Here is a 20355-nt window from a genome sequence, read left to right on the forward strand (position 1 = left end):
TTTTGTTACAACAATGTGATGGAGAATGGATGCAAGAAGGAGACTTTCATTTCAAGTCTCCTATATATTTAATTCAATACAATATATTAATAATAGGAAATTTTTTAAAAGAAAATAAAAGAGTAAAATATAAAGTAAAGTAATAAAATATATGATACTGGAGTAGCTTAATACACATAGAAATTAGAAGAATACATAAAAATATTTATCAATCTCCCCTCCCCAACGGGATTCAAGACTAAGATTAGTTGATGGAACGAAAGGATAATAATGTGCTTCACTTTTTTATTCAGTGAATTCTCCTGCAGATAGTGATCCCATCACCCACTGGAACTTGGGATATCTCGACGCGAGTGTCAGTGGAAACCAATTTATTAAACTCAATTGCACACTGCCTCCATTCCCTTCTGGCCTCTGGAACAGCCTCTTCGGGCAAAGCAACTGTTCCTCCCCAGAGTGTGTTATCATAGATAACTATCCCACCAACCTTAATCAGCTTCATTAGCCTTTCATGGTAATTCCAATAGTTGTTCTTGTCCGCATCAACAAAAGCAAAGTCAAAACTCCCTTCCTGCTCTGGCTGCAGCAAAACATGCATGAAGATTGAAGCAGCAACAATTTTCAAATACTTGGAATTTAAGAAATGCATCCAAATACAAAGTACCACTCTTCTCTCCTTACCTCTTGTAAGAGTTTATCTAGGATAGGCAGAGCTGGGGACTCAATGAAGTTGATCTTGTGTTCCACACCAGCTTTTTTGATAACTGGCAACCCTATTTCGTATGCTTTTCGATCAATGTCTATGGCTGTAATCTGCATTGATATATGCATTATAAAGCATAACTTTGGTAGGTAGACATCTATATTACTTGATATGTATATAATATATATTTATATAACATAAGATTTTATGCTGTTAGACTGTGAATTTGGAAAAGTATCTTATCTTGCTAGACTGTCTCGTATATACACACACCAAGTTACCAACCTTGCTATCATCAGGAGTCGTAAGAGCTGTGAGGAGAAGAGAGTATCCAGTAAAAACTCCAATTTCAATTGCTTTTCTGGGATTCACTAGTTTCAAGATCATGGCCATTAACTGACCTGCATCAGGTGCTGTACCCATGAAAGCCCTACACAATAAAATGGATAGACCACAATTTAGTTCGGTTGTCATCGCAGTGTACACACTTTGTGTGTCAATCTCTCTCGTCACATGCAAACTTTAACTTCTGTAATCTGACTGCACCATCATTTTGGCATAGTAGTTAGAAATTTGGAGACTTACATAGGGTGGTTTGTAGAAGCAATCTTCAGTTCCTTTAGAAGATTTGATTCTCTTGGGTACACACTAGTGTTCAATATATACTGTCACATCAATGGGAAGACCAGTTTAAATGTAAATTTGTGCATATAGACAAATATATTCCAATTAAGCAGACTAGCTATGGACAATACCTCATATAACTCCTTGCTCTTCAACACAGTTGGGTTCGGGTTATTCGTAATCACTTGCTTTGTAGTGTCTTCCATTGCTTCTCTGGTGCACAAGAATTCTGAAAATTTTCCTAGAGAATGAAGCTAGCTTTAGAATTCAAACTTTCAGGTACACTTTAACTTCAAGCCAAGGCAGGCAATCACTGGAATCCAATAAATATTTATCAAGTAAAACAATATTTTTAGTCTCCAAGGTGAAAAATAACAAAGCTGAAAGATATAAGAGAGGTAGAGAAAGAATTATACTAGTATATCAATTGTGAAGTAGGGTGACCAATTTTATAGGCAACCCAAACCCCATGTAACCTCCTCCTATTAAATCTGAAAATTAAAAACCATAACTCCAAAAAATGTTGCAAGAATAAATTTGTAGTATTAAATAAACGGTTACAAATTCCATTCGTTTTCAGCTAACAAATTCCAATATTCCATATTCTATATAGAGCTACGAGTGTATCAGTGATATATATGGTGTCGACAAATCATAACATAAAATGGTAAAAACAATGTAATAGTACGCAAGCCAAGCATGAGATTTATCATATTAAAAAAAATTGAAAACCACAAAAATAATGTTCACATGGTTGCAAATTGGTATCATGCTTACTATGATAGATAGAGAGATGTACCCAAAATATTTTCTGGCTTGAAACAAAGGGATTGAAGTTGTAAATATATACAGTAAAAGAGACTGTGAAACTAAACTCTAGCAAGTGGGTTTGGTCTCACAAACTTTCTGCTTTGGTTAATTTATTATTATTATTATTATTATAATCACTTGGTTAGTTAAAGGCCACCCTCAGTCCTCACCCTTGGTTAGGGGTGGGCGCGGTGCGGTTTGACTCACTTTTCCCCCGGAACCGTGCGCCGCGCCGGACATTAATACACGGTGCGGTTCGGTGCTTAAAACCGTGAAAGAAATAAAAAAACTAAACCAAACCAGACCATTCAAGGTGCGGTTCTCCACCACGGTTCTGGGCCTAATGAGCTATTATTCACTCGTCTTGCTTCTGATGTTGGGGGTCCATCCCTCCTAAACCCTAAATGCAGTAAATAAGAGAAGGCAATGAACAAATCTAAATGATGCACAAATGCACAATATATAAACAAATCTAAATGATGCACAAATGCACAATATATAAACAAATCTGAATGATGCACAATATATAAACAAATCTGAGAGATGCACGAGTACAACATATAAACAAATCTGAAAGGTGCACAACATATAAACAAATCAATTCAGTTCCTTAAAACAAATCAATTCAGTTCCTAAGTCACTTTCTTTTAGCAAATTAGTGTAATCTACAGTGCTAATTGATTAAATTCACTATCTTGTAACAAATCAATTCAGTTCCTAAGTCACTTTCTTTTAGCAATTACACAAAAATCCCTAATTGATTGAATTTCGAAACTTGCAACAATTACACAAAAATCCCCAAATTTGATTCTTTGAATTCGAAACCCTAGTTTCACTGTTTTAGAGTGAGACACAGAGATGAGAGACAAGACTTCATAGTGAGAGAGATGACATAAATACGTGTTCAGATTAGAAGCTGCGAGCCTGCGACCCTGTGACCCTGCAACCTTTGAGTCTTCGACAGAGATGAGAGGCGAGAGGCGAGAGAGTGAGAGAGATGACTGAGAGCTGAAATTACACAAAAATCCCCAAATTAGAATTCGAAACCCTAGTGACAGATCAGAGACAGAGATGAGAGGGTAAAGTCTGAGAGACGAGAGAAAGAGAGATGAGACATTGAGACTTGAGAGTGAGAGACAATGAGACATACCTGTTCAGTTGCGATTTGCGAAGCCTGCGACGGTGTGACCTTCTAGTCTTCGACAGAGATGGCGAGAGAGTGAGAGAGAGAGAGAGAGAGAGAGGCCAGCGCGAGAGATCTGAGTGAGTCGGTGACCGAGAGCTCAGAGTCAGACTGAGAGAGATGAGTGAGACTGTGAGAGAGAGGGGTTTGGTTTATGTTTTAGCCTTTAAGTTTGTGTTTTACTGTTGTTGTAGTGAATTAAGTTTTTTATTTTTGGGGTTTAGAACTTTAGATTGGTTTCATTTTTTTATTACATTTATATTTTTTTTTTTACTAAAAAAAATTACATTTATATATATTTTAATAATTTATAAAAATTATAAAACATATGTTTTGGGGTTTGGCAAGATTGGGGTTTCATTTTTTTATTACATTTACAAATGTTTTATAAAAATTATAAAACATATATTTTGGGGTTTGGTAAGATTGAGGTTTCGTTTGAGGTTTGGTCTTTTATTACATTTATATATGTTTTATTGTTTTAATGTTTTATAATTTATATAAAACATATTTTTTTGGGTTTAGTCTTTTTATTACATTTACATATGTTTTAAATTTTTTAATGTTTTATAATTTATATAAAACATATTTTTTGGGGTTTAGTCTTTTTATTACATTTACATATGTTTTAAATTTTTTAATGTTTTATAATTTATATAAAACATATTTTTTGGGGTTTGGCCATATTGGGGTTTCGTTTGGGGTTTGGTATTTTTATTACATTTACATATGTTTTAAATTTTTTAATGTTTTATAATTTATATAAAACATATGTTTTGGGGTTTGAGCAATTGGGTTTGTTTTGGGGTTTGAGACTTTGGGGTTTGGTTGGGCAAACTATTTTATGTAACTAGACTATATAGAGTATATAGAATGGGAAAAATTTTCAAAAAGGACACGTACTTTGGGGTCAATCTTAGTTTAGGACACCAGTTTGAGTTTGTGTTAGTTTAGGACATATATTTTGGGTTTGTATCAGTTTGGGCTTTTCCGTCACCTCTGTCAAATCCTCCGTTAAAAACAGACCACGTGACTTGCACCTGACTTATTTTAAAGGGCAAAATTGTCACTCCCTAAACCCTAAGACAGATCCAACTGCAAGATTAACTTTAAACAAAAGGGAATTCAGTTTAATGATTTAGAATTCAATCTGGTCGCGCAAAAGTGTTCGCTGGTTAGGGTTTTGGACGCTTTCTTCTTCGATTAAAGGGGTAAAGGGGATTTTGGCTTTCTAATCACTGCGAAAGTGATATCCGCTGCAACAAAAAGTGATATTCTCTGTGGAGATTCGAAATGGAGTTCCTGAGGACAGATGGAGATCCACCCGAATACAGTAAGTTGTCCCCTTAAATGACTGTTTGAAGATTCTCTTTGTGGGGTTTGATGGTGTATATTGGTGAATCGATAAAGAATTTTTTTTTGGCTGGGTCTGTGTGATGTTGTGTTGTGTATTGACTGTTTTTTTTCAATTGTGACCCATTTGTTTATTGGAATTGCTAGGCCATGCACGCCATATGTTCAAACATTTTTGACCTTTTCTGCTTCATTATTGTCTTTATGGGAGATGAGACCAGAGATGTTGAATAAATAATTGAAAGTAATGGGAATCCCACATGGTCTGCTATGGTGGGCGTAGAGTAAAATATTGATAGGTGTAGTATAAATGAGACTCCTGGTTTGGTATGGTGTAACATTTGAGTCATGTTGGGATTGCTACTGGATTAGAATAATGTAAAGGGGATTAGAAGAATGTCGTAGGGTTTACTAATTAGAATAATGTATTTATTGTAGTTTAGACTCTGATTTTGTTTTACTTTAGGGTTTACTACTTAGAATAATGTCTTTATTTTTGCATGTTCTACATTAGTGCATGTGACTTTGAACACTGTTAATAAGCATGACATGGCTTTATTTCTGGCAGGTAATCCAGACCATTTCACTTTAGAATTTCACCATGGTGGTAGGCTAGTGAACTTAAATGTTGATGGTAGTGAAAAGAGATATGTTGGTGGCATGATCACTTGGGGGGATTATGCCAACATTGACTATATGTCTTTACTGGAGATGGATGGTCTAGCTAAGTTATTAGGGTACAATGAAAACATTGTATATTATTACAAGGAACCAGGACATCCAGAAGACAGGGGGTGGGTAGCTGCTATAACTGATGCTTGTATATTGAGACTGTGTGGTTTTCAAATACCTCAGAGAGTGGCTGTGGTGTATTTCTGTCATCCAGGGAACCTAAATACTGGTGCACAACAGGTAGTGCATGAACCAAAGCCAATACAATTGTCTGATGGCTCTGAACCAGAGGTTAATGCTGATGAGGGACCATGTGAGAATGAGGCATTTGGAGAGTTTGATGCAGAGCCATCAGTCAACCAACAAGGAGAGGTACATGTTGGAGGTTATGAAGATGAGAATGCCGAGGTGCTTGAGGAGGAAGGTGGTGAAGGAAGAAACTCTGCAAGTGAGGATGAAAACGATGAGGATGAAACATGAGGATGATTTTGATTATGTGGATAGTGACTATGAGCATAGTGAAGATGAAACAAATTGGGATGATGATGTGGATCCTGAGGTTCATAGTGATGATGATGGTGGGGGTTTTGGTGAGTTTGACTCTGAGGACATGGCTGATTCTGACAACATGGGAAGTGTACAAAGTTCATCAGATGACTTTGAAGAAGATGATGTTCCAAGGAAGAGACCTAGGGTAAAGCCACCAAGGCTTACTGTTTTTAGAAAAGATGTGGATATGAAAGATCCTAAATTTACATTGGGTCAGTGTTTTGCATCTATGGAGGTATTCAAAGAAGCTATCAAGGAATACTCCATATTGAATGATAGAGAGCTGAGTTTTAAGAAGAACCATGCAAAGTGGTGTAGAGTAGGGTGTGCACCAAACTGTCCTTAGCATATCCATGATGTCAAGGATAACAAGAGTGACAATGTGATTGTGAGACAGTTCCTTGATGAGCATACTTGCACAGGTCCTAGATATAACTGTCATATCAATGCAAAATGGTTGGCTAAAAGATATGGGGATGATTTTAGGACCAATCCTAAATGGGATGTTGGGGCTTTCCAAGAGCAAATCTTGAAGCAATTCAATGTAAAGGTTACTAGGACAGTGTGCTACACAGCTAGAAGGCTTGCCTTCAAGAACATTCAGGGACAGATTGAGGAGCAATTTGGCATGCTGTGGGATTATGCTGAGGAGTTACAAAGGACGAATGAAAACACAACTGTCAAGATTCAAAGTAACCTTCTTCCTGGGGATCAACCACAGTTCCAGAGAATGTATATATGCTTTGGTGCATGCAAGAGGGCCTTCATTGATGGATGTAGACCTGTGATAGGTATGGATGGGTGCTTCCTTAAGGGACCTCACAAGGGGCAGCTTTTGGCTGCCATAGGGGTGGATGCTAACAATGGAATGGTTCCATTGGCATATGCAGTTGTGGAAATCGAAAAACAGAGACAGTTAGGGGTGGTTTATGCAGCACTTGATTATGGATTTGAACTTGGAGAATTCACACCATTATGTGATACTGAGTGACAAACAAAAGGGTTTAATTGATGCAGTGAAGGACTTGCTTCCCAATGCAGAACACAGGCATTGTGTCAAGCATTTGGGGGAGAACTTCAGAAAGAAGTTTCCGAGCCTCTTATTGAAAGAGATTTTTCAGAGTGCAGCAAAGTCAACTTATGAGGCAAAGTGGAGGTCAGAGATGAACAAGATGAAGGAAATAGATGGTGAGGCATACAAGTGGTTTGATGATAAGCCTCCACACAATTGGAGCAAGGCATTCTTCAAAACAGAAGCAAAGTGTGATTTGATTCTAAACAACCTATGCGAGTCATTCAATGCAGCAATCTTAAAAGCAAGGGACCAGCCAATACTTACCTTGCTTGAGAGGCTGAGAATGTATGTAATGTTGCTTTTTGCAAGAAGAAGAGAGCAAGCTCAGAAGTGGAAATATCAACTAGGGCCAAGGATTAGAGGCATAATTGACAAACGAAAGAAGGACTGTTGTATGTGTAGGGCTTTTTGGTGTGGTGGAAAAAAATATCAAGTAATCACAGATGAGCATCAGTATGCAGTTGATTTGGATCTCAAAACATGCTCTTGCAGGCAGTGGGATGTAAGTGGTATACCTTGTTGCCATGCAATATCATCTATTTGGAAGCATGGCAGGGATCTTACAATTGAAGAATTCACATATGAAAAGTATCATGTTACTGCTTACCAGGCAACATATGCACCAATGATTAACCCTATGCCTGGGAAAGACCAGTGGATTAGAACAGGAAAGCCACCACTCAAGCCTCCATGCTATAAGAAGCAAGCAGGAAGACCCAAGAAAGTAAGGGCCAGAGATTCAAATGAACCAAAGAAGCCACCAAATACAACAAAATTGATAAGGTTTGATGTCACCATTACCTGCAAGAAATGTGGTAAGGAGGGTCACAATTCAAGGACCTGTGGGAGAGAAAATGATGTACAAAAGAAGGTACCAAACTGACTGTGTGTGCTTAACTGACATATTCATTGACTAGATTTGAAAATAACTGATGACTCTTTTTGGTGTGTGCTTTGCTTTCTGTATGCAGGGAAAGAGGAAGGTTGAAGGTGATGGACAAGAGCAAGGCCAGGACCAAGACCAGCAAGCCAAGAAGGTGATCTAAGTCAAGAGCCTTGTTATTTTGTTCTCTTTTTAATTGCAGTCAGAACACATTATTTATGGACTTGAGTTTGCTTGCAGGTAAGAAAGAAACCCCAAATTCGAAGACTAAGGTCTAGGCATGCAATGCAGCGATCAAAAAAGGCTTCACTAAGACCACCATCTGCAGGTTCATCCAACTCCCAAACCAGAGAAGTGTCATCTCAACCATCATCCTCTGTGAGACCACAATCCCAACCAACATTCATTTTGCCACAAAGTTAATCACAACCTTGTCCTTTAAATGTGACTGCCTCTGTGCTCCCCAAAAAAAGGTTCAAATCACCTGTCAAGAAGAAATCATTAAGGTCGAGGATCCCATGAAGACAATACTGATATGTTGTATTCTGAAATTTCTGAAATGTAGTTTGAAGTTAGGATGATCACAAGGTTTTTTTTGTGCAGGTTTTAGGAATATGACCACAAGGTTTTTTTGAGTTGTACTTCTGCTTTTGGGTTAAACATTTTAGTTTTGGGTTGGAATTCTGTTTGTGTGAAGTTGGTTAAACATCTTACTTTTGGTTAAACATTTTACATTGTCATGATTAGCTATATATTGTACTTAATGGGATCACAATGTATGGAACCATTTTTGGCTTCAAGTAGTTTGGAATGCTTTCCTTTGAATGCATATATAACAGGTCTAATTTGATTTTTGTCCATATGACTTGTCTTGGATTGAAAATAGAAGGCTCATTTGCATTTCGAATGAAATCAACTTATTTTTGGTGTTGCAAAATAAATGGTCAATTCTTCCCTTTAAGAGGTTTATGTGTTTATCTTCAATCCAATTTGATACAATCCAACAAAAAAAAGGTACCAAGACCAGCAAATTGCCAAAATATCCTTTCATTTAAACTTAAACATTGCCATTACAATATAAGGCAATCTGAAATGTCTGGCCATACACAACACAAAAGAAGATAGCCTTAATCTAAGCTATCAACCCAAAACGGATAGCCTTGATCTATTCTATTCAACCCCAGAATATTAACAACCCGAAAATACAAAAACCCGAAAATACTCCATTCAACATTTATGGTCCATTGCTTTTGTCATTCATCCAGGAAAACACAAAAAACAACCAAGACAATATCAAACAAAACCAGAGCTTCTTCACCCTTGCTTGACCTCGATCAACCTGTGTCTCCAGCAAACTTTGTTTCCTTAGCAATCCAGGTATCACTTGCCTTGACCTTGCACACATGGGAGGATCAACCCATCTGAAAAAATCACATCCTCCCCTGGGTTTCTGCAAATAAAAACATAAATTACTTACCTAAACAACCCATATTAATCTACATGTGTAACGAAAATCAAACAAACACAGAGCTTTTATACACCCTACCCTGGAACAGCCATCGAACCTTCTACCAGGGTTTGCATCAGTCCAAGCCGTGACCCTTGCAGCTGGAAAACCACAATAGCAGTACCTCCGACCCACCGGTTCCATCATCGCAAGTATGTTATTCAAAACCCAAAACCTCTATTTTATTCTCAAATGAGCAGAATTTTGTGTTTTTATCGAGACTTAAGGTCAGATTTTAGGGGGAAATCCCAGAAAATTGGAGGGATTCAATGTTCTGTGGCGGGAAGACGAACGGGGTAGATGCTTGCAGTTGGATCTGTCTTAAAAGCAAGGGAGTGACAATTTTGCCCTTTAAAATAAGTCAGGTGCAAGTCACGTGGTCTGTTTTTAACGGAAGATTTGACAGAGGTGACGGAAAAGCTCAAACTGATACAAACCCAAAATATATGTCCTAAACTAACACAAACCCAAACTGGTGTCCTAAACTAAGATTGACCCCAAAGTACGTGTCTTTTTTGAAAATTTTTCCCTATATAGAATATATAAAATTTTAAACTTTATGGTTTATGGTTTAGAGAATGAGAGATGAGTTGCAACCAAACCCTATACCATAAGTTTTAAATTCTTATACCATAAACCCTAATATCCTATAGGACCTATACTATATCCTAAACTTTATACCATAAATTTTAAATCCTATACCTTATTACCTTATATGGCATATACCCTATACACTTATATAGTATATAAGTATATATTATACCCTAGAATTATAAACAATTAAAAATTTTAGTATATAGAGTATAATTAAATTATAAATAATACACTAATTTTTTTTATATATAATATAAAGAATATACTAATTTTATTATATAGGGTAATGGGTAGGGCTGCTCATTGGTTAAGTATTTACCAAACCGACCGACTACCGATCGAAATTTTTTGGTTTGGTAAATCGATTTTAACAAGTCGAAAATCGAAAATCTGAAACAAAAAAATTACCGAAAAAGTTGGTTTGGTTTTGGTAAAAATCGAAAAAAGTTGGTAAACCGACCGATTACCGAAAATTATGACCGAAAGCAACTGAATCAATTATTACCGAAAAAACCGAAATATATAGCGAAAAATCCGAAACAATTACCGAAATTTAGTTATATATATTTATATGTAATATTATTACATTAATAATTTAATATTGTTATTATATGATTATATATATTTATATGTATTATTATTACATTAATATGCTTAGTATATAGTTTATAGTTTATATTTTATATAGTATATAGTTTATAATACCATATAGTTTATATAAATACTAGCCTCTCTGCATGCGCTAGTGCGCTTGCGAATTCAAATTGGTTTTTTTTATTACACATACTTTAATTTTTGGACATACATTTCATTTATTATTGTGCACATTTAATGTTTCTTTGTTTCTAGTGTGAGACTCTTTAATTCTTTTTAAGATTAACCTTAAACTTTTTCTCGTACATCGTTAATTTGTTACAGCAATTGTTGTTATGAGTCTAGTATCGGGTTCATCTCAGGTAATACACGCAAGAGGCTTTTCCCTTTTGACCAAATTTTCTTCATACTTTGTATTAAATTATCGTATTTTCATTCAAATATATAGATTCAAAACCAATATATCATTGTTACCTTAGACCTACAACATCAAAATCAGGTATAGTTATTAGTTAACATTCCAAAATTGACAAAATCTGTAAACTGAAATTCAAACATACTGCATCTAAATCAAAGTAAAAGTGAATTCATGTCTACAACCTGATGTTCTCTCCTAATACAATCGCCAAAGCCAAATATAAACTTGATTAAGAAAAATAGAGTAAAACATCAAATATAGATTTGCAGTGGAAACACACCTGCCTTTGGTCACATGAACACAATTTTTCTATGCAACAAACACAATTCAATAGACACACAATTTGATAATCGGAAACAAAGAAGTTCATATAATGGAAAGAAAACAAAAAGTGAAGAAATATGGGTTTAAAACATTTGCAAGGAAGAGGAAGAATCATGACGTTGCTAAACTGCTTTGAACGTGGTGTTAAGAATGGATTAAGATGAACAAAAACAAACCAAAGCTATAACCAAGAAAAAAAAACATACCTTAGCTCAAAAAAAAAAAAAAGGATCTTCAAATTCAAGAAAGTGTAGGAACCTGAAATTAAAACAAAAATCCAATTAAACACAAAAAAAAAAATCACAATGAAAAAATTTGCAGGAAAAAAAAAACCCCTGAAATTGCCCAAATAAAACAAAGTGAACATCCAATTCACAAAAACTCAAAAGAAAAAAAGTAAGAACTCGTAACACCAATGCTCAAGCCTCAAATGGAGGTGTTCTCTTAGTCTTCTACAAAGTCCTGTAGCAGAATAGAAAAAAGAAACATAAAAAAGAAATTTAATCAGCATATATTTATAGGAGTGGTAATCAGAGATGTAGAAAGCAATTAAACTGAAAAATAAGATGGTTACAAAAGTGAAATGCAGAGATAGAGAAAAGAGGCAAACTGATGCTCGACACAACTGAACTTCGCACTTTGATGCTTTTGGTGGTTCTGCAAAGTCACTGCTACTGATACTGCATTCTTTTACCTTTTTGCACTGGGAGTCTTCTTTTTGGAAATAATATGTATTTTCTGTTTGTGTAATCTCAAACAATGGAAATTTATGGGTAACTACAATTCTGTGTAGTGGTAGCTTAGGAGGAGTAAAAGACAGTTGAAAAGACGCTCTTTCTAAGTTGGACTCCTTTCATTGATTTATCCCACGTTCGTTTTCTTTTTCCTCTTTATTTGTTATTTATTTTGGGTTTCTTATACTTTTTTACCCTCAATATACTAAATTGTTGTATTTAACTATTTTAGTTGATAAAGGGTATCTTTGGAATTCCGAAAAATTTCACCTAGTGGAGGTGTTTGCTTTATATATATAGATATAGTTTATAACTTTACTAACTTTATATAATATATAATTTATAACTCTATATAGTATATAGTACAAAGTATAAACTACTTATATAATAATGTTCTAATATATAATTTTAGTTATACTTATACCCTATATAATAAAATTACTAATTAGTATATAGTTTTAGACTTTTAGTTATAACTTATAGTTTTAGATATTTTACCTTATATATTATATATTCTCTATAGTCTATACAGACTATACACTTTATCTTATATCCTAAACTGAAAACTTAAAAGTTAAATACACTAAACTCTATTAATATCCTATACACTATAATTAAAAGTTAAAAGTTAAAACTTAAAACCCAATTAAGCATACAATTTTAATTTCTAAACACTAAACTCTATACACTAAGTCTATTATTATTTATTAATTACTCTATAATCTTATATATACCTAACATTGTTTATGTATATAATATATAGTTATATATAAAGTAATAAACTATTTAGTACTTAGTAGTTAGTATAATTTGATAGTATATAGTTTAGAATACTATAAGACTAAAGTTTATATAATTAATAGTATATAATATAGTATATAGTTTATAATACTGTAAGACTATAATTTATATATTTGATAGTATATAGTTTATATAAGGGTAAATTACAATTTAATACCTCAACTTTACCTCGGATTTTTAGTTAGTATTTCAAGTTCAAAAAGTTGCAATTTCATGCCTCAACTTTCATTTTGTTTCAAGTTAATACCTCTATTAGTCTTGTCATCAAAAAGGCCGTTATCTGATGACGTGGCACACACTAAAATGTAGGGGTGGGCATTTTAACCGCGGACCGCCAAAACCGGCCGAACCGCACCGCCAAAAAACCGCGTTGACCAAAAAAAGTCAACACCGCCAAAAAAACCGAACCGCACCGCTTCTCTCCGGTTTCGATTCCGGTTCTACACTTTATTTAACCGCACCGCATACTTGCAAAAAATATTTTTTTTTTTATATTTTTATACACATATACACCATTTTATATATTTTTTTATATATATTTATACCATATTTATATACTTTTTATACATTTTTTGTACACATTTTTATACACTTTAGACCTTAAACCCTAAACCTTAATAAAATATTAAAATTAATATTAACCTAACTATATTTTAGGGTTTAGACCCTAAAATATATTTTATATAACCCTATGATCTATTTTCTAGATATATAATGTGTGAGTCTTTTTGGTTAAGTTCATTAAATTAACTTGTAAATTTGTTTTTTTGTTGCCAAAACTTGTTAATTAGGATGAGTTTGCATCATTAAATAATTGGGCTTAGGTTTAAAAAAACAAGTGTGAGGCCCAAAAGTGTCAATCTGAATAATAGCCCATTAGGCCCAGAACCGCGGTGGAGAACCGCACAGCACCGCATCTTGAATGATTTAGTTTGGTTTGGTTTGGTTTTTTTTATTTCTTTCACGGTTTTAAGCACCGAATCGCGCCGTTTATTAATGTCTGGCGCGGTGCACGGTTCCGGGGGAAAAGTGAGTCGAACCGCACCGCGCCCACCCCTACTAAAATGCTTTACTTCAATTTAGTACCTCAACTTTACCATATTTTTCAAGTTCATACCTCTAGTTAAAAAACTTGCAAATAAATAAATTTTTTCCAGTTTTTATCTCAACTTCACCTAAACTTTTGACCCATCAAATCTTCACCAAAATCAACAATTTTATACTCATTTTGAAGCTATGAATCTCCTCTTCATAACCATATAGAAATAATTCAAAAAGGAGCTATGAAACGCGAAAGAAGTAGTCACAAATTAGGCTACCCGAAATTGTCAATTTGTTTGGAAAATTTGGCACTTTCGGGTAGCCTACTTTATGACCAATTATCTTGGGTTTTATAACTTCTTTTTTCATGATTTTTATATGGTTGTAAAGAGGAGATTCATAGCTTCAAAATGAATATAAGATTGATAATTTTGGTAGAGATTTGATGGGTAAAAAACTGGGGTAAAGTTGAGATAAAAACTAGAAAATATTTATTTATTTGCAAGTTTTTGAACTTGAGGTATGAACTTGAAAAATATGATAAAGTTGAGGTACTAAATTGAAATAAAGTCTTTTAGTGATGTACCACGTCATCAGATAACGGCCTTTTTGACAGCAAGACTAACAGAGGTATTAACTTGAAACAAAATGAAAGTTGAGGCATGAAATTGCAACTTTTTGAACTTGAGGTACTAACTTGAAATCCGAGGTAAAGTTGAGATATTAAATTGTAATTTACCCTTTATATAATTTATAGTATATAGTTTATAATACTATAAGACTATAGTTTATATATTTGATAGTATATATATAGTTTATATAATTTATAGTATATAGTTTATAATACTATAAAACTATAGTTTATATATTTGATAGTATATACTACATAGTTTATAATATGCTCCTTCTATTGAGGTATACCTCAACTTATTTATGTTGAGGTATGACCTTGTTGGGACCCACACGAGTCGTTTGTGTCGATCCGAACTGTTCGCAAAGATCATCTTCATTGATAGATCATCCTTGTAAAAAATTAGCCAAATCGGAAATCATTTGTCTATCTAACTTTGATAAAACAAATGGACGGTTTCATCGAAAATATTTGGTTCGTCCATTTATTTGATCAAACTTAGATAGGCAAATGATTTTCGATTTGGCTAATTTTTTGCAAGGATGATCTATCTATAGAGATGTAAAAAATAAACGGTTTGGATCGACACATAACGACTCGTGTGGGCCCCAACAGGGTATACCTCAACATAAATAAGTTGAGGTATACCTTAATAGAAGGATCCTGTAGTTTATAATACTATAATTTATATATCTAACATATATAACATATAACAGATAGCAGGCTCCTTCTATTGAGGTATACCTCAACTTAATTATGTTGAGGTATGACCTTGTTGGGGCCTACACGAGTCGTTTGTGTCGATCCGAACCGTTCGCAAGGATCATCTTCATTGATAGATCATCCTTGCAAAAAATTAACCAAATTGGAAATCATTTGCCTATCTAACTTTGATCAAACAAATGAACGGTTTTATCGAAAATATTTTGTTCGTCCATTTATTTGATCAAAGTTAGATAGGCAAATGATTTCCGATTTAGCTAATTTTTTGCAAGGATGATCTATCAATGGAGATGTAAAAATTGAATGGTTCGGATCGACACAAAACAACTCGTGTAGGCCTCAATAGGGTATACCTCAACATAAATAAGTTAATGTATACCTGAATAGAAGGAGCCTGTAACATATAGTATTATAGTCTTATATTAGGGTTTAGTATTATGGTATTATAGTCTTATCCTATAGTTTATATTAGGGTTTAGGATATTTTTAATTATTTATTTATATAGAAATGTATTACATAAATTAAAACAACTAAAAAACCTCAAACAAAATCCCAATCGAAACCCCAATTGCCCAAACCCCAATCTTTTTTCTTCTTTCCTTTCTTTTTTTTCATTTTTTTCTTTCCTTTCTTTTTTTTTTGCGCCCACCCACCCCTATTCCCCCCCCCCCGTGACTCTCTCTTCCTCACTTTCTCAGTTTTTCTTTTAATTTTTTTCTTCTCTCTCTTCCCTCTTCTTGCGCCGATCACCTTCTCCGACGAGAACTCTCTCGTTCAGCAGTCTATGGCGACAAGACCAGTCCCAAAAGCTTCCTCTCTCCCTTCTCTCTCTTCGCATGAGCGTTGATTGCCCAGAATCCAGCCGAAAACCCAGAACCCGAACCCATAGTCCGGCACTGTTGCCGGCGTTGACTTCCCTTCCAAGCGGTGTCGAGGCTTCCCACCACCCAAGACTTCTTCCTCTCGACGTCCTGAGCACGATGGTGTACTCGGATTCTCCATCGATCAACCACGGCGGCGGATCGAAGCTAGAGATGTCGGAGGCTCCTTCTCTCTTTCTCTCTCTCTGCCTCTCTCAGAGTCTCACTCTTCCATCTCTCATCTCTCTAACTCTCGATCTACCTCACAGTCCTCACCCAACTCGGTTGCCAATCTGGAATTGCAGGTAAATTTTGTTTTGATTAATGGTTTTTCTGTTATCTACTTGTGTAGATTTGGCACTGTAGGACTGATTGTATTTTGTGATGAATACCGAAAATACCGAAAAATGCCGAAAATTGAAGGATCCGAAAAATACCGAATACCGAAAAAATCAATTCGGAAATCGGCATCAAAATTGAATTACCGAAATTTTCGGTAATCGAATCGGCAAGGCCATTTACCGATTCGATCCGACCGATGGGCAGCCCTACTCCCACCCCAACTCTCTCTCTCTCTCTCCCACCTTACATCAGAGTTGAGTTATAGATCTTAGTTCCAGATTTAAGAACATCAACCTAAGAACATGGAAACACACCCTCCTACTTTTGTGCTCTTACAATTTTTGCAATGATGTCATCAGATAGGCTTGGGCACAAAACCGACTGGCCCGCAAAATTGGCGGCCCAAACCATTGCGGGTAGGTTTGGCTCGGGCCCACATTAGCATGAAAGAAACCGGCCCATTATTTCTGTTGGGCCCGACAATTATTGAGTAGGTTTCAGTTTAGGCTTTCTATCGCCCAATACCAAACCGGCTCGCTCGATTATATTTATTAATTATAAGCATAAATTCAATTTAGACACATAACTATATATATCATTTCAACGAGGTCCACAAACTCTAAAATATTTCAAATATACAACCGATTTACTATCTAAATTGAAAAATGGACTTCCGTCTATTGATTTGTTGAGAGATCAGTTAAATGCGAGCTTGGCTTTTGTTGATGGGGATTAATTGACGATGTGGCGCCAACTCAACATACCTTTCCCACCAAATGAGTGATACATGTCCACCTGACACGGGCCCATACACCCATCACCTATTTCCCGTTCGTCGAACGCTTTCCTGACTATTTAGTCTCCCAAAAACATCACGTTTTCTCCCAAATTCAAATTTAAATTCCTTACCTGTGTTCGACGAGTGAGAAAGAGATGATGAGTTTGTGGGCCCGTGTTAGGGGTGAGGTGGACATGTGTCGCCGTGTCGCTCATTTGGAGGGAAAGGTTTGCTGAGATGGCGCCACGTCGCCAAGTAATCCCGGTCAGCAAAAGTCAAGTTGGCATTTAACTGATCTCTCAACGAATCAATGGACGGAAGTCCATTTTTTAATTTAGATAGTAGATCGGGTGTATATTTGAAATATTTTAAAGTTCGTGGACTCCGTTGAAATGACATATATAGTTATGTGTCTAAATTGAATTTATATTTTAATTATAATAATATTAATATATACTAATTTTTTTTCCTAAATTCCTAATTTTTTTCTAACCTAACCCGGTAACACTCACAGCCTCTCCTCCCTCCTGTGTTTTCTCATATGCTGCTCATCTTCTTCCATCATCATCTTCTTCTCTCACCAATCACAATCTCCTTCCATCGTCACCATCTCCTCTCTCACCATCTCGGCTATCACCATCTCTTCTCTTTCCTCCCACTAAACCCATCTCATATTCTTTATGTCTCTCACTCACTTTACGCGAGACGCCGCCGTCACTGTCTCCTCAAGCCAATCTCCATTCCTCATCTCCGATCTCCGCTTGCCACCATCGCAACCTCACAAGAAATTTCAAACCGACACCGACCCGCATAACCCGACAACAATCCAAACCGAGCTGACCGAAAAGAAACATGTCGGTTACGGGCTGGCGACACCGCTAATGGAGGCCCTTGGGGCGGCCGATGGTTTGGGTCCCAAACCGACACACCGAAACTGATGCCCACACCGACATTAGAGACTACAAATCGCTGCACATATAAGGTCCAAAGAGGAAGATGAAAAGATGGTGCCAAGGAGGAAGATGTATAGATTGGCGAGCTCTCTTTGACGAGCTTCAGTGAAGATATGAGTTGTTGGGTTTAGCGGAGATGGTGGGTCTTTTGCTGTGTTTGATGAGCTCTCTTTGACGGTGTCGATCTCAAAGTGGAGATGGTAGGTCTTTCGCTGTGTTCATAGATTAGTGGTGGTGGGTCTATTGTTGTGCATCATGTTCTTGCAGATTTGCCACATTCTTAATTGGATTACATGGATAGCCATAGTCATATGATTTGCAATGTTTTTTCCTTTTTCTTACTTTTGTAATTATTGTAAATAGGATTACAAATGTATTAATCAAGTGTTGAGGTGGGTCAACACTAGAATCCAGATCAATGAAAAAAACAGTGATGTTTTGTTCATCTTATCTGCCCTTTTTTTACTTTCCAGGTTTTATATGCAAATGTGGTAGAATTTTTTTTTTTTTTTTTTTTGTAGAACTTGCTTGTATTGAATTGATTTATAATTTGGGTTAATGTAATTTACACTCATTGAAGTAATAAAAGTTAGATTTTTTATTGAAACTTGACTATTAACATTAATTTTTTTAAATTTTATTTGAAAGTTAAATCAATTTCAAAGAAAATGATGTGTTGCATATCTAGTCTTTTTTTTGTTCTTACGACATATCTGAGTTTGTTTATCAAAAGATGATCTGGTTGTAGCCACATTAGATGATGCTGGAACACTTTTCTGTTGATCATGAGCTTGTTTTTTTGTCCAAAAATAGCCAAATAGTTATGAAATATTACATTTTTCTTGCCAAGGTTAAAAAAGTAATTCTGTCATAAAAAAGGGTTATTTTATAAAATTGTCCAAGAATAAAACGCTCCAATACATTCTTCAATTTATTGGTTTTTCTTTATGTTTTCTGAAGATCACTTGTCAGTTTGGTATATACAAATAGTTTGAAAGATATTTCGTACAAGATCTTAAGCCTGCTTGTCTACTAGAAAGGTTGAATGTTTGATGGTTGATGGTTGCTATTTTATTCAAGTATTTTCACCTAATTTGGTAAAAGGGGATGTCAAACTCAATTGTTTGAGTCCATCACTTTACGAGTTAAACGATATTACATGTGATATAGACGTAATTTGGCTTATTGATGTTAATAGGGTTTATTTTTGGATTAGAGGTGTCATGTGCGTACCACAAAAATATATATATTTAGTGTGTGTCTCTTACGTCATGAAGACAATCTCATGATAAAAAAAGACTCATGGTAGGATGATAAAGAAGGGAGGAACGTTAGGATTGATCTCGACCGGGAGGGCAGTCACCGGTCGGCTCGACGGCAGAGTGAGGGAGGAGAGAGATTACCCAAAAATTCATGTTCTTTATTTTTAAGTTTTATATATATATATATATATATATATATAGAGGAGTGCTCTAAAGCTAACCAGTTAACAAGTTAATACGAAGCTAACCATGCTTTTGGGCCCACCACATCAGTAATTTCATAATCCGAACCATCAATTATTTAGGCCATACTTCAAAGATCATCATTGTAAAAAATCAACTAAATCGAAAATCATGTAGTCATCTAATTGAGATCAAATAAATAGACGATCAGTATTTTCGATAAAAGCATAGAAATAGTTGTTATTATAATCAAATGGCTAAATGACTTCCGATGTTGAAGATTTTTTACATGAATGATCTTTAAAGTATGGCCTACAAAATAAACGGTTTGGATTTTGAAATTACATTGTGCAGTGGGCCCAACAGGGTGGTTAGTTTTGTATTAACTTACTAACTAGTTAGTTTTAGAGCATTCTTGTATATATATATATATATATATATTTTACTGAAAGGACAAAATTTTGTTTCAAGGCTTTTGTGGGTATGCATAGAATTACCCATCTGATCTAAGTATCTAACACAAATAGGCCTGTGAATGTGATGGCCCAAATTAATAGACAGTTACATTTAAAATTAAATCAAAGATAATTAGACTTAAAGTTTTTAGAAAAATAGTTTTTATATGGAGACTGCAAATATTTTAAAATTTATAAGAAAATCTTTTTAATTTATAATAAAATTCTTCTCCGATTTGAAGTGTATTTATCTCTATTTGAAGAGTATTTCTTTTTTTAAGATGTAGAGTGAGCCTTTGCAG

General features: G+C 35.1%; 2 protein-coding genes and 1 long non-coding RNA gene across 7 annotated transcripts; 1 reads left to right on the forward strand and 2 right to left on the reverse strand.

Moving 5' to 3' along the window:
• Positions 1 to 130: 130 nt before the first annotated feature.
• LOC147279604 (putative caffeoyl-CoA O-methyltransferase At4g26220) lies at positions 131 to 3447 on the reverse strand. 5 transcript variants are annotated; one of them, XM_086251052.1, is made up of 8 exons: positions 3288 to 3447; positions 3038 to 3145; positions 2443 to 2537; positions 1459 to 1568; positions 1289 to 1368; positions 989 to 1133; positions 682 to 813; positions 131 to 580 (listed from the first exon to the last, which is right to left on the reverse strand). In XM_086251052.1, exons 4-8 carry the CDS (start codon positions 1531 to 1533, stop codon positions 290 to 292), a joined length of 723 nt encoding a protein of 240 aa, XP_086107178.1. In that variant the 5' UTR covers positions 1534 to 1568; positions 2443 to 2537; positions 3038 to 3145; positions 3288 to 3447; the 3' UTR covers positions 131 to 289. The 5 variants fall into 5 exon arrangements, with proteins under 5 accessions (XP_086107178.1, XP_086107175.1, XP_086107176.1 ...); XM_086251049.1 differs by lacking the exon at positions 2443 to 2537; XM_086251050.1 differs by lacking the exon at positions 2443 to 2537 and having other exon boundaries at positions 1459 to 1640.
• Positions 3448 to 7057: 3610 nt separating this feature from the next.
• Positions 7058 to 8275, forward strand: LOC147279605 (uncharacterized). Its single transcript, XM_086252048.1, has 3 exons — positions 7058 to 7840; positions 7941 to 8006; positions 8093 to 8275. Exons 1-3 carry the CDS (start codon positions 7058 to 7060, stop codon positions 8273 to 8275), a joined length of 1032 nt encoding a protein of 343 aa, XP_086108174.1.
• A 799-nt stretch (positions 8276 to 9074) lies between these two features.
• Positions 9075 to 9656, reverse strand: LOC147279606 (uncharacterized). The gene is made up of 2 exons (XR_015123628.1): positions 9399 to 9656; positions 9075 to 9302 (listed from the first exon to the last, which is right to left on the reverse strand). It is a non-coding gene; the product is annotated as an uncharacterized LOC147279606 (long non-coding RNA).
• Between the last annotated feature and the right edge of the window lie 10699 nt (positions 9657 to 20355).

This window comes from Dryas octopetala, chromosome 7, assembly GCF_963921425.1.
Source record: "Dryas octopetala chromosome 7, drDryOcto1.1, whole genome shotgun sequence".
In the NCBI taxonomy this organism is placed as follows: domain Eukaryota; kingdom Viridiplantae; phylum Streptophyta; class Magnoliopsida; order Rosales; family Rosaceae; genus Dryas; species Dryas octopetala.

What these genes read in the sequence shown, in the direction of transcription:
- LOC147279604 (XM_086251049.1), bottom strand. Translation starts at nt 1,533, where the DNA reads ATGGAAGACACTACAAAGCAAGTGATTACGAATAACCCGAACCCAACT. An exon ending in AGAGCAAGGAGTTATATGAG is followed by an intron (nt 1,369 to 1,458) that starts GTATTGTCCATA and finishes TTGATGTGACAG; the next exon opens with TATATATTGAACACTAGTGT. An exon ending in GCTTCTACAAACCACCCTAT is followed by an intron (nt 1,134 to 1,288) that starts GTAAGTCTCCAA and finishes TTTATTGTGTAG; the next exon opens with GGCTTTCATGGGTACAGCAC.
- LOC147279605 (XM_086252048.1), top strand. Translation starts at nt 7,058, where the DNA reads ATGAACAAGATGAAGGAAATAGATGGTGAGGCATACAAGTGGTTTGAT. An exon ending in AAAATGATGTACAAAAGAAG is followed by an intron (nt 7,841 to 7,940) that starts GTACCAAACTGA and finishes TTCTGTATGCAG; the next exon opens with GGAAAGAGGAAGGTTGAAGG. An exon ending in AAGACCAGCAAGCCAAGAAG is followed by an intron (nt 8,007 to 8,092) that starts GTGATCTAAGTC and finishes GTTTGCTTGCAG; the next exon opens with GTAAGAAAGAAACCCCAAAT.